Source organism: Heteronotia binoei, chromosome 7 (genome assembly GCF_032191835.1).
Source record: "Heteronotia binoei isolate CCM8104 ecotype False Entrance Well chromosome 7, APGP_CSIRO_Hbin_v1, whole genome shotgun sequence".
Lineage (NCBI taxonomy): Eukaryota > Metazoa > Chordata > Lepidosauria > Squamata > Gekkonidae > Heteronotia > Heteronotia binoei.
In genome coordinates, this window is record NC_083229.1 from 36,379,888 (window position 1) to 36,393,351 (window position 13,464).

Here is a 13,464-nt window from a genome sequence, read left to right on the forward strand (position 1 = left end):
TGAAATATCATCATTTGCAATTAGATGCATTTCTTCTTTTGCAGATTTGCTTGTGCTCTAACTGTTGATCCAATCCAAGGCTTTTTTCAGTTATTGATTACTATATTTTTATCCTACCCTTCCTCTAAGGAGCTCAGGGTGATTTCCATGGGTTTTTCTTCCCCATTTTTATGCTCACAATTCTATAAACCAGGTTACTTTGAATTAGTGAGACCCAAGTTTTATGGTAGAGTGAGAATTTGAACACAGATCTCCCACATACAGGTCCAATACTCTAACCTCCCCCACCATAATCTTTAATTTATATCTGCTTGAGTCACCCTTTAATAAACAACTAGTGAAAACACCTGCATCAATCCATGTATTAGAAATTATGTATTAGATCTCTCAGCCATAAATAACCCTACTTTTAAAATACAGGGGAATACATTTGTGCCTATATCCCATACTCAAGAGTTAAAAACAAAGAACATAATCAAAACTTAATTCTCAGCATATGAAAATCAAAACCATGTCTTAATCAAAGACTATGTACCACAGTACATCTAGTAACTACAAGTGTTTTAAGTATTAATACTTATTTTCAATTACTGAAAATGTCACTGTTTGCTTGCTTAAAACAAAACTGAATAAATGGAATATAAATCTCTACAACTGGAGTAAATTACTTTAAATTATTAGTTGGAATTAGAGTTGCAAATGGTAACCCCATTTTTCCTAATATAATTATATTGGCTTTCTTCAATGCACTATCACATTTCATAGTTTTTGTTCAACCTAAGAACAGTGAAGAACCTTATTCCCCTTGATTGGGTGTTAAAAATTACCTGAAAACAGTAATTCATTTGTTCACTATCATGTTGCTAATGATACACCGATTTCAACAAAAATTTTCAGCTGAGTCCAGAAACCAAAATGAAGCTTTCAGCTGCAGATTTTGAATCAGCAGTTCAACAAGACAATGGGTTAACATCACTGTGATTGCCTAATAATTTGCCTGGGTATTTTTAGCAACATTTAAACTTACAAGCATATATTTTGACGTTGAAAACTGCTACACCATGTCTACTGACTGTTTTTCAAAATTAACAGACAGCAGTACTGTAATATGTTTTTACATAGAACAACAAAGTATAGTTTAGAGGTCAGTGTGGCCATTACATAAGAAAAAGCCACATATTGATGTCTGATTCCAGGGTGTTCAAAAAAAACAGAGAAAAATCAAATTGTATGTTCACAAATAGAACTTGTTGGTTGTTAATAAGCAAGTGGTGGTTCAAGGATTGGGGGGGGGGGGGGCGGGGAATACTGAAACATATTGTGCAGATCACAGAAGTTTAGCCACCCTGGAAATCTCACAATCCACAAAACCAGACACAATAAATAAAAAAATCACAAAAACCAGGGACCCTCCTAATAACCAGGGGCAAAGAGGTAAGAACTGAACCTATTTGCAAGAGAAAGAGGAGCAACAGAGCTCAGGGTGAAAGAGGAAGTGTGAGGAGCACAAAACGATTTCTCTAGAGCTGCCTGGACAGCTCCCTGGTGCTGAAGTTCCTAAGCTACTCGGCTGCTGGGTTTCTGTGGCGCCTCTTCTCAGCGCCTCGAAGGCCTGCGCCCTCCACTGCTCGCCAGTGAGTCGAGGCTCCCACAGGTGCAGGGACGAGCGCTCTTGGCCAGTCCGCCAAACGGGCAGTGAGAAGGGGAGGGTGGGGAAGGCTACACGTTGTCGGGAGGAAGATGGCGGCGCTCCCAAACCCAACCGGAGCCCGACAGTAAGGAGCTCGGGCCTTGGCGATACAAGTCTGCTCTGCCCGGGAGGGGCGACGGAGCGCAGCAAGAGGCAACCCAGACAGGAAGCCGAGGGGGAGGCAGAGACTGGGGCGGCGTCGGGGAAAGGCGGTGAGAGTCTAGCTCCTGCGAGAGAGAGACACCCCCCCCTTTCTCCGGCCGCCGCCTCCTGTGGACCACAAGCTTCGCAACGCACCGGGTTACAACAGCACCTGTGCGGCCATATTGAGTGCCTGGCCCCAGTCCATGCCTCAGCGACGAATAAGGAGCTCGAAAACTAGGGAGGGGGGGAGGGAGCCGCCAGCGCTTTTTTTTTCCGCCCTTCCCCACCCCACCTCCAGCGAGCATGGACAGAGGCACGATGCACGCACCGGCCGCCACTACCCCACTCAAGGCGCATCATCACACGGTCAAAGCAGCCCCCATTACACAGGCAACGTCCTCCCCTCCCCACCCCGGGGGAGGTGGGTGGAAAGCAGGGGGGGGGGTCGCAGCTTCCCAGAGCAGGGAGGGAGGGAGGGAAGTCGCCCTTACTTGAGCACGGATTGCTCCTTCTCCTCTTCCTTCTTCTGGCGATCCATGACGGCCTGGATGATTTTCCTCTCTTCCTCCGTGAGGTGGCTGAGGTCGGGCATCTCGGCCTGAGGTGGAGGAGGCTGGGGAGGAGGAGCAGGGCCGCCCCGGGGCCCAGCAGGAGCCGACATGTTTGGTGGTGGCTGGAGCTTCAGCAACACTCTGATCCGGGGGAACACTGGGCTAACTCAGGCGCTGGCGGCGACGGCAGGAGGAGCGCAGGCAGCAGCGGCGACAGCAGCAGCCGCCGCCGCCGGGAGCAAGACATACAAATCAATACCCTTCGTGCTTTAAATCCGTCGGCATCCCCATGAATGCCTTGGTTTGGGGAGGGGAGGGGAGAGTCCTTGGGTGGGCGAAGCGAGGGGAGCAACGAGGGGTCCCCCCTCCCTCGACTCACAGGCCCCCCGCCGTCACCTGCTTGCTTGCTGGGGAGGGGAGGGGAGGGTGGAGGGATGGAGCCAGACGGTGCTCAGGGTTTGAGGAAGGAGCCGAGGAGCGAAAACACGCACTAAAATGGGGAGGGGGGGAGGGGGAGAGAGGCCAGGGGCAGCACGGAAGAGCCTGAAGGGCTGAGGAGGAGGGGGCGAGGCGGTTTACACCAGCCGCAGGCGCCCCCTGGTTTGGGGGAGAGAGGCGGGTGCCGCCTGACACCAGGGCCAGGGGAGTCCCGGGGAGGCGGAAGGGCCGGGACTAGGTCGGGGCGCAGGCCGAGGGGGAGAAGCACCGCGGCGGCGTGTGCAAGAGTGATAATAATAATAACAACAGCGGTGAGGAGAAAGAAGCCCCGCTGGCCCCCTGAAGCGCAGGGCGGGAGAAAACCCCTGAGGGCGAGGGCGAGTCCCGGGCGCCAGCAGCTCAGCCGGCTCATAATTCCAACCCGCTGTCCATGGAAGGGACCGTGGCGAGGAGCGGCTCCCTCCGGCGGCGGCGTCCTCCTCCTCTTCCACAACTACCGCTGCCAGCGGCTGCCGCTTCTGCCACCCGCGCTCCTCCAGCAAGGCCTCGCCGCCGTCGCCGCCTCTCGTGGCCGCCTCGCTCGGCTGCTCTTCTCTCAGCCCCGCTGCTCTCGGCGAGCCGCCTAACCCATCGCATCGCGGAATTTCCCCAAAAAAGGAAAAAAACGTAAAATAGATACGGCTGTAAAGCAGGAGTCAATCACGGGAAGGGGATCCTCGCTCTCCTGCCCGCTGCCGGTTCGCTCGCTTTTTTCCCCCGTCCCCCGCCCTTCCTTCCTCGGACTCGACTACGGAGCTTCTGCCTGAAGCGCGGGAACGGGGGAGGGGGAGAGGTGGAAAGGGGAAAGCCGCTTTCCCACAGCCTCTAGAGAAGGCGAGCGACGCGACGTGCGTCGGCAACGTTGGAGGAGAGGCAGGGTGTAAGAGGAAGAGCGGGCAAGAGGGGTGGGCTCCTTTATTTATTTATTTCATAATAAGCGCGGGGGGGGGGGGAGAGAAAATGGATGCGATGCAAATCACGCGAGGCAGGAGAGGGAGGGGCCTTGTGTTGGGGACGCGCGCGCGACGGAGGGAAAGGGGGCGGAGCGATGGTGACGGGCAACGGTCGGGGCAACCGTCGCTCCACAGCCGTTATTTCTAGTGAGGTTGGGGAGGGGGGTGAGAAGAGAAGTAGGGGAGACGTGGGGGGAGGGGTGGTAGAGGAGAAGAGAGGCAGGCCTAGAAAAGAGGTGTCAGGGCAGGGCAAGGCGCTGCTGTGGGGAATCTGGGAGAGGAAGCAACACAACCTCAGGAACTATTGAAATAGTTCGTTTCCAGTACAATGCTAAGAACGTTTTCCTGGGACTAAGTCCCAGTGAATAGGCCTGAGAAGGATTCTGAGTGACCTGTTTCGGATTGTTTTCTAAGGAAGTCTTCCTGGAAGTGTTGAAGCCCTGTTCAGGGCACATGTCCAAGAGGACATATCCAAGATTAGTTATCTTCAAGTCCAGTGGCACCTTAGAGACCAACAACAGTTTCAGGATGCCTGATAGGGTTGCCAATCCCCAGGTGGGGGCAGGGGATTCCCCAGTTTGGAGACCCTCCCCCCCTCCCCCGCTTCAGGGTCGTCAGAAAGCAGGGGAGGGGAGGGAAATGTCTGCTGGGAACTCTATTATTCCCTATGGAAATTTATCCCCATAGAAAATCATGGAGAATTGATCTGTGGGTATCTGGGGATGTTTTTTTGGGTAGAGGCACCAAATTTTCAGTATAACATCTAGTACCTCTCCCCAAAATACCTGCCAAGTTTCAAAAAGATTGGACCAGTGGGTCCAATTCTATGAGCCCAAAAATAAGGTGCCCCTATCCTTCATTATTTCCTGTGGAAGGAAGGAATTGAAAAGGTGTGCCGTCCCTTTAAATGTGATGGCCAGAACTCCCTTTGGAGTTCAATTATGCTTGTCACAGCCTTGATCTTGGCTCCACCCCCAAAGTCTCCTGGCTCCACCCCCAAAGTCCCCAGATATTTCTTGAATTGGACTTGGCAACCCTATGCCTGAAACACTTGTCGATCTCTACGGTGCCAGTGGACTCGAATCTAAGTGTTCTACTGCAGGTTAACACAGCTACCCTCTGAAGCTACCTAGAGAGTTCGGGCACAATGAGTAGCCCTCTTTGTCTGTAGCAGTAGAAAAGAGCAGGAGCATCTTAAAGATTAACAAAATTTGTGGCAGGGTATGAGCTTTCATGAGTCACTGCCCCTTTTTCAGACACCTGAAGGAACAAGCGGTGACTCATGAAAGCTTATACCCTGCCACAAATTTTGTTAGTCTTTAAGGTACTACTGGACTCTTGCTCTATTCAGCTAGAGAGATATCCATCGCCCAAATTTTTCTGTAAATTCTGTCTCTAAATTCTCTGTTTTACATCCTCTGTGGCTCTTTAGAACAGCTGTGCCTAGACAAAAAGGGGAATAACCTGCTGTTTGGGGAATAAATTGTATTTGTTTTAAATGTGTTGTTTCTAATATTTTGTTTAAAAACATTTTGTGTTTTTTCTCCAGTGTTACTTGCCTTGTGTCCTGTGGGTATATAAAAAGCTTAAATATAAATAAGAATGGTGGGTATATAAATAAAAAAAAATATTCCCAGATTAAATATGGCATGATAAAATGAATGGCAGTTGGTCAGGAAGCCAAAAGGGTACTAGTAGAGAACAAGTTCCACTGTCGGGGTGGGGAGCAAGGGTGGGTGGTACTTGATACATCTGAAAGAGGAAATTGACAAAATAAATAAAATTAAGGGTCTGTTTGGGATTATAAAACCAGAAATCCATTGTCAAATTAGTTTATACTGTCCTCTGTTAAAGAAAAGCCAAAAAGAAAGAAAACCACCTAGAAATCTGTGGCACTGCTACTGTATAACAATAGAATTGTCAAGGTTTTACAGGATATCTATTCAAATCCACTATTAAATCAGCTTATCCAGTAACTAAAAAAAATTAAAATGTGGTGTGAAATAGTCTTCCATAAACTACTCATCAAGTACGCCTTCTTTTCCGTATTCACAAACCACTGTAAAAATAAACTAGTACTACTAGTGTTGAAAAATTATGACTTGAGATGATAGATAGATAGATAGATAGATAGATAGATAGATAGATAGATAGATAGATAGATAGATAGATAGATAGATGAATTTATTGTCATTGTTCTCAACAAAAAGAGAGCAACGAAATGAGGTGCTCTTCCACAAACATACCAACACATCAAACACACATATTCATAAACCATTTAAATACATCTGATTAGCAATTGAAGTCAGCTCTGCAGGATTTGGTGCTGTATTATATTTCACCACAGGCATTTTGTGCTTGCACTTCCCCATTCTGTGCTGTGTCAGAACTCAAAAGGAACGCTTAGGCTGAAAAAAGTTGGGGACCCCCATTGCAGGAGAGCTATTCAGCAGTGTGAGGTGCAGTTTAGATAAAATTGGTGAAACAGCAGAACTATGCATCTCTTTAGCTGGAGGTAGGATGTAAGGAGCAGTGAAACAAATGTGTTTTGGGCAACATGAAATCATTTCTGTTGAAGAGTTCAAATACTAATAAGGTCATAAGCAGATACTTCTTCCTGTCACAATGGTATGTTACCATTAACAGTGACGTTGATTATATACCTATCATTACAAGTGATGCTTTCTCTGTTTAATTACCCTGAGGAGAGCAGTTTGTCTGGTCATCTGGAACAGGAGGGACATTTACGTATTATACCTGAATGACAAAATAGGCACAATGCCAAATGGATATACACATAAAAACCCATAATAGGAGGGAAATGTGCATATGTAAATTGCTACATATATTGAAGAATATCTTTATTTAAAACAATTGGATAGTGTTGGAACCACAGTGATAAAAAAAACTCTAGGATCAATCCAACCAGCTCTTCCCCTGGTGAAAAAGAGAAAAGACCTTTGGCAATCAATAAGGCTTTACAGGGCAACATGGGACCTGACTAGACAAAAGACATATATAACTGGGGCTCTAATAAGAAGGGGAAATAGGTGATATTGAGTGTGTTATTTAGGAACAATGAAAATATAACATATTGAATAGGTACTTGGATAGTGCAAGATATGTAATAGTTTTACCTATTTTTTTACTTGGAAGGTTTAGACTGAGATAAAGAGACAACCAAAAGAGAGAGACACAGAAAGTTACAGATTACTACAGATACCATAGTAATGTCTCCATCAGTGGTACGCAATCTTTTTTTGGACCAAGTATAAAAAAAAGTAACATTAAGTGGGTAAATATTAGCTATTGGTGAGCCAGCAAACCCAGTGTGTGCATACTTGATCAGACATGCTTAATGCAAATCAAGTTCCAGCAGTGCTGGCGGTATCTTATGGATTCACCTTGAACTTGGCTGGTAAAGGTCCAGGAGGTGATAACAGGCATAAACCATGCTTATTCTTACCACTGTTGGCCAAAACACCACCTCCGGTGCCTTGGTTGTTTGGCTGAAGATATGGCCCTGGATGCCAAGCCAAATGGTCAAATGTGCTACTGTCAGCATAAGTGTCAGCAGTCTGATGGTGGTGGAAAGTGCCGTCAAGTCACAGCTGTCTTAAGGTGACTTCTTAGGGGTTTTAAGGCAAGAGGTGAACAGAGTTGGTTTGGCATTGTCTGTCTCTGTGTAGCTTCCCTGGGCTGCATTGATAGTCTCTCATCCAAGAACTAACCAGGGCTGACCCGGCTTTAGCTTCCAAGATATTTATTTTATTTTTATTTCCGTAGATTTATAGGCCACCCATTCCCATAGTGGGCTCAGGGCAGCTTCCAACACAATATGATGAGATTGGGCTAGCCTGGGCCATCCGTATGAAAAATCCTCTACTTCATATATTTAAAAACAAGCAAAACCCACTAAAACTTTCTTTTCCTGGGATTGAGTTATTACAAAGCATTTGTGTGTCAGCATGCTACTTACCTCTAGTCTACATGGTATGAAAGAGAACATGCGTGAGGTAGTGTTTTGAGAAAGAGACATGATTCAGCCTGTACAGGAAACACTTTTACTCATTCTGTCTTCCTGTATAAAACCAGAGAAATATTCCGTTCCACAGAAAGTAACAAATTGAAAACCATTTCACTGCATCCAGCCAGGACATTATGTGCCTGTAAGAAATCTTCCTCATGTGCATCATCAACTATGTAAGCAACCCCATGTACAAAGAAGTGTAATATGCACATTTCCTAACATTGCAAAATCTCATCCAGATATCCGTAGTTAGCAGTAATGATAGTCACTTCACTGGGGACTGAATCCAGCATTCTGTGGCCTACTTCTTGACATATGATTATGGGTGCTATGATCTGTCTTGATACAGTTTTTTCTGCTGGGGAAGCTCACATGCAACAACATATGGCACATATACTCAGAACCAGCCAGTTAATTTGTTACCAAAATGTCAGTTTAGGGGATGTCACAGTTAAAGGAAGCTTATAAATAATGAGAACATCAAAAAAACTGCATGTGGAGATATTCAGGATGCCTTCAGGCTTAATATACAAACAAAATCTATCTGATGGGGCTAGAACATATAGGCAATTCTACTTTTCAGTTATTATTTTCCATACAAACATGCAGCTTCACTAACAGAGGTTCAAAGTTTACTAAACATTAATTCTTTTCGTCCTTGAAAATGTTAATTGGTTCTCAGTAAGTGCAGTTGCTGATTTGTGAGGTATTAAGGAACAATTCATCCTGGTTTCCTAGGTGTTAATAACACATAGATTAAAACTATATGAGTCAATGTGAATTAGAACAATTCTGGTAATTTGTGTTAAGAAAAAAGGATTCTTAATATTTAAGATAGATTGCAATGTTAACTTAAAAACACACAATTTCTATAGGAAATAGGATACATATTCAATATTGAGACTTCCCCTGAATATATTAGAGTGTACTTTTGCTGGGTATCCTGCTTCTTGCTCAGAGTAAATGCCTAAAGGATGGTTGTAGTATTTTGGCAATGTCTCCCATACACTGGATTAAAATGTACCACCTGTGGTTATTTTGGTTAGAGTTCCTTTTCTCCAAAAGCTGTTTTCAAACCTGTGGGGTTCCATCCAAATACATGCTTGTTACTTAAACATTAAGCCTGGGTGGAAGAAATAAAGGCTGCTGGGAGTGAGGAGTTAAGGGAAATCAGTTCAGAGAGCGTAAATGGTGTAAGCAGTTAGTATTGGACTACTATATGGGACCCAATATCAGATCTGCCATGAAAGCTCACTGGATGAATTTTGGGTCACTCCCGCTAAGCTTAACCTACCTCACAGGTTGTGAGAATAAAATGAAGGAGGACACCACAATGTTATAAGATGTTTTGAGTCCCTATTAGGGAAAACAACAGAATATAAATGTATAAATAAATATCCAAATAAGAGAAAAAAACAACTGGCATAAAAAGGATAAAACACTCTGTCTGTTTCTTGATGCAAAATGCCATCTCCTCCTGAGTATACCTTGAAAAGGAAAACAGAATGGCTGCAATTCTAAACCCAGTAGAATAGATATAAACTTGATAGACTAACCCTAAATTTCATCTTTTTTTACATTTCTCCCACAAACTGAGATAAAACATTGGTTAGACAGCTGATGTAAGAATAAACCATGTCATGTTTTTAAAGCAAACAGTGCTACTAAAATTCTGAAGCTTTATTTTTTTAGTCACAAAAGGCAGAGATCTATCTTTAGAAAGGAAAACTTCCCTATGCATGCCTTTTTTCCATTCTGGATACAGCAGTCTCTACGTCTAAGAACATTCGCCTAAGAGAATATGATGTGACCTGCTGGATCAGACCAGTGATCCATCCATCTAGTCCTGTTTCAAGGTGGCCAACCAGCTGCCCTTGAGGGCTGACAAACAGGGCAGTGCCTCTGGACATTGAGGTTCTATTCAAGTGCCATGTATATAGGGGCATCCAAATCTAGTGTGGACTTATTGAAGACAGAATAAAAAACAACAGTGGGACCAAGGATCCTTACGTATGAGACAGGGCTTTGTCTGTCCTGGAGAAAAGAAGCAATGTGTTTGCTTGTTTGTTGGTAGACAAGACTGAGTTTCTGCCCCAAAACCTGGACAGAAACATATGGGATAGATTGGTTTTCCTGAACAAACATAATCTGTGCTGAGCATCAGACTGAAAGTGCTTGCAACATTTGGCAGTAATTCCTATCCAATTTGGCAAATTCACTTCTACAATTCAGTAATGGAAAGAGTCTGAACTGGACTGACTTTTTTATTTCTGTCCAAGACCACTGGGTAATTGGATTGTTAAAGAACAAAAATTAAAGTATTTGTACATTGTCGTTCTCCTGTAGCAGAGGTTATGCTGTCTTGATACATATATTACATTTGTTAGGATATGTGTTTGATCCATAAAAAGAGTTCGAGCAAATTAAGCAATAAAACTTTTACAGGATCACCTAATCATCTGACATTACAAGTTTTTCAGCTTTGTTGTAATATTTGCTTCTGCAAATGTTGTATGCTTTAGAAGGCTGAAACATGGCATCAACAACCCTCTCTTAATCATCTGCAAATCTTGCTAAAGTGATCTGAAAATGGTTTTAGCACAAGGTATTCTACTACTGCTTGCTTCCTTCACCCCCTGATGGACCCCTTTAATTCCTGTTACCATTACATTGTTGTTTCCCATTTAAAAAATACAAGGGAAGAACCTTTAAGAACCTCATTTCTCTACTCTTGCTTTGTTCAAGGTAATATCTTCTTCTCTTCCTCCCCGTCGTTCTTTTATTTCCCCACCCTGGCCATCTACCCTCCTGATGTCATTTTTCCCACCTCCTCCTATTTCTTCACCCAATCACCAGCTTGTTCTTTTACACACACACACACAATTGCTGGCCTTGCTATTTTTTCCCCTCCCATTAGTTCTCCTCACAGCACTTGTGCATTTTCTTGCCTCCCTGGTCCTCTCCCTGTTCTCTCTCCAGTGACCTCCTCCTTCTTCCCTAAATGTACTTCAGACTTTGGGCATCATTTTGCATTGTTTTGCCAATCCAAAGTGCCACCTGATTCCCATCCTGGTAATGTGCAGGGGGGTTAGCCCACATTTTAAAACAAGCAGACATCTGGGGTTTCCCTTTCATTTGCAGAAATATGCAAGCTCAGGGTGGCCCCTCCTATCTGCACAGGGAGAGGACATCTTATCGATGTTGTTGATCTGCACAGGGCGAAAGCCAATTTTGTGTAGTGGTTAAGTGTGCGGACCCTTATCTGAGAGAACCAGGTTTGATTCCCCACTCCTCCACTTACAGCTGCTGGAATGGCCTTGGGTCAGCCATAGCTCTCGCAGAGTTGTCCTTGAAAGGGCAGCTTCTGTGAGAACTCCCTCAGCCCCACCCACCTCACAGGGTGTCTGTTGTGGGGGGGAAGGTAAAGGAGATTGTGACCACTCTGAGAGTCTGAGATTCAGAGTATAGGGTGGGATATAAATCCAATATTATCTTCTTCTTCTTCCATAGCTATTAACAATTATTCAGTGCAGGGCTTTTTTGGTAGAAAAAATCAGCAGGAATTCATTTGCATATTAGGCCACACACCCTGTCATCGCCATTGTTTCACATAGGGCTTTTTAATAGAAAAAGCCCAACAGGGACTCATTTGCATATTAGGCCACACACCCTGATGCCAAGCCAGCCAGAACTGCATTCCTGCCCCCCCAAAAAGTCCTGACTTGGTGTAACAAATAGGAGACTAATAGGCTTTCTTATTTCTTAAGGTTTGGTTGTAAAGAGTACAATTTGAGTATGGGTGTCTAACCAATTGGCACCTTCCTGACTCTTTTCCTTACAGATGATTCTAGACAATAAAAGTCAGTATTTCCTTCTGATACTTCATTGTCATTTTAAAAATTAATTTATCATGCATACTTAATTCCTCTCTGTAGTGTTAACAGGCACAGATACCATCTTGAACTTCCACTCTTCTATCTGTCCACCCCTGTAAAACAGCTTTTTAGTCAAATCTAGCTGTTTGAAATACCTTCAGCCTCATTCTGAGGACAAATAAGACATCATAAAGTGTACAGCATCGTGGGGTCCCCAACCCCCGGGCCAGGGACCAGTACCCAGCGGTGGCCTGTTTGCAATGGGCTGTGAAGTCTTGCTGCCCCTCCCCCCATGGCACCTCCTCCTTCCACCATTTTCACCATTTTAAGGCCGGGGAAAGGAAGGAGGCAAGGGCAGCATCCCTCATGCTGTTGTGGCAGTTTTCCCACCGATCAGCTGGGAGGGGGTTGGCCTGGGAGGCGCTTCACAGGTACAAATCCCCATTCTGTTGTGGCCAGTCATACTCTCAGCCTAACCCATCTCACCGGGTTGTTGTGAACATAGAATGGAAGAGAGGATAATAACATAATGGCTCTCATTTGGGAGGAAAGTGGGCTATAAATGAAGTAAATAAATATAGCTGAAGAATGGGGGCTAGGTTGGTTGACAGCTGGGAATGATAGGCAGAAGCAGGGAAAGCTGAAGATAAGAGGGCTTCCCAGAGAAGAGAAATAATGTGTGGAGGGGGCTAGAGGGGAAAATAATATTATTGCGAGGTTCCCTGCCACAGGGCCACACTTTCCCAGGCACAGAAGGAGGGAAATCTGAAGATGGGTTGGGGGGGAGGGGATAGATGGGTTGGGGGAAGGAGAGAAGTAAACAGGAAAGGAGGAGAGGCTGTGGGGGCTGGCAGGGAAGGGAAAGCAGAAGTAGTGGGGGAGGGGAAAATAAAATGCCCTTCTGCAAGCCCTTGTCATCAGTATATCTGCTTCTCAACGTGACCAAATCTGTGGATACTTGAATATGAACACTGAAGCCATGGACACACAGGATAGGTCTTTCTACAAACCTGAGAAGAGCCCCAGGTTTGCAACAAAATCTGTAATTGCACTGTCATTTTTCCTTGCTTTATGATGCATCATCCACCTGCTCAATCTATGTCTGAGTGGAGGAGAGAGACAATACTCCACCAGATCAACTAGAGCCTATAACAACCACTTGTAATAACTAATTGGGATTAATCCACAACTAAATACCACTGAGCATTTGATCATGCATATGGCATCTGTAACACAGCAAAATGGCTGCTATCCAATTTAGATGCCTTACTCAGTGTCTGAACAAAGAACTTACCATCTGGCTCTGAAAAACACATGGTAGAGACCATTCCATGTCTGGGAGAACAGAATATTTGTCTCTGATGCAGCATGTATGTGTGTGTAAAAACTAGTACTACCAAGGCTTTTTTTTTGAAGCAGGAACTCCTTTGCATATTAGGCCACACCCTCCTGATGTAGCCAATCCTCCTGGAGCTTGCAGTAGGCCCTGTAATAAGAGCCCTCTGGCAAACCACCCCGTAAAAAGTCTGCCGTGAAAACGTTGTGAAAGCAACGTCACCCCAGAGTCGGAAACGACTAGTGCTTGCACAGGGGACTACCTTTACCTTTTTAAGCTCTTGGAGGATTGGCTACATCAGGAGGGTGTGGCCTAATATGCAAAGGAGTTCCTGCTACAAAAAAAGCCGAGTACTACTATTTATTAATTTGGCCAAGGGTGGCCAAACTGTGACTCAGGAGCCACATC

General features: G+C 44.9%; 1 protein-coding gene across 45 annotated transcripts in view; it reads right to left on the reverse strand.

Moving 5' to 3' along the window:
- Window positions 1-2,561, reverse strand: part of RIMS2 (regulating synaptic membrane exocytosis 2) — a 679,145-nt gene extending 676,584 nt beyond the window's left edge. For 13 of the 45 annotated variants that reach the window (XM_060243370.1, XM_060243359.1, XM_060243368.1 and 10 more), the window contains exon 1: window positions 2,326-2,558. In XM_060243370.1, coding sequence (XP_060099353.1) covers window positions 2,326-2,495 — 170 coding nt within the window. In that variant the 5' untranslated portion in view covers window positions 2,496-2,558. Of the gene's footprint in view, window positions 1-2,325 lie in introns of all 45 variants that reach the window. The other 32 variants (XM_060243371.1, XM_060243394.1, XM_060243387.1 and 29 more) reach the window with 7 other exon arrangements.
- Between the last annotated feature and the right edge of the window lie 10,903 nt (window positions 2,562-13,464).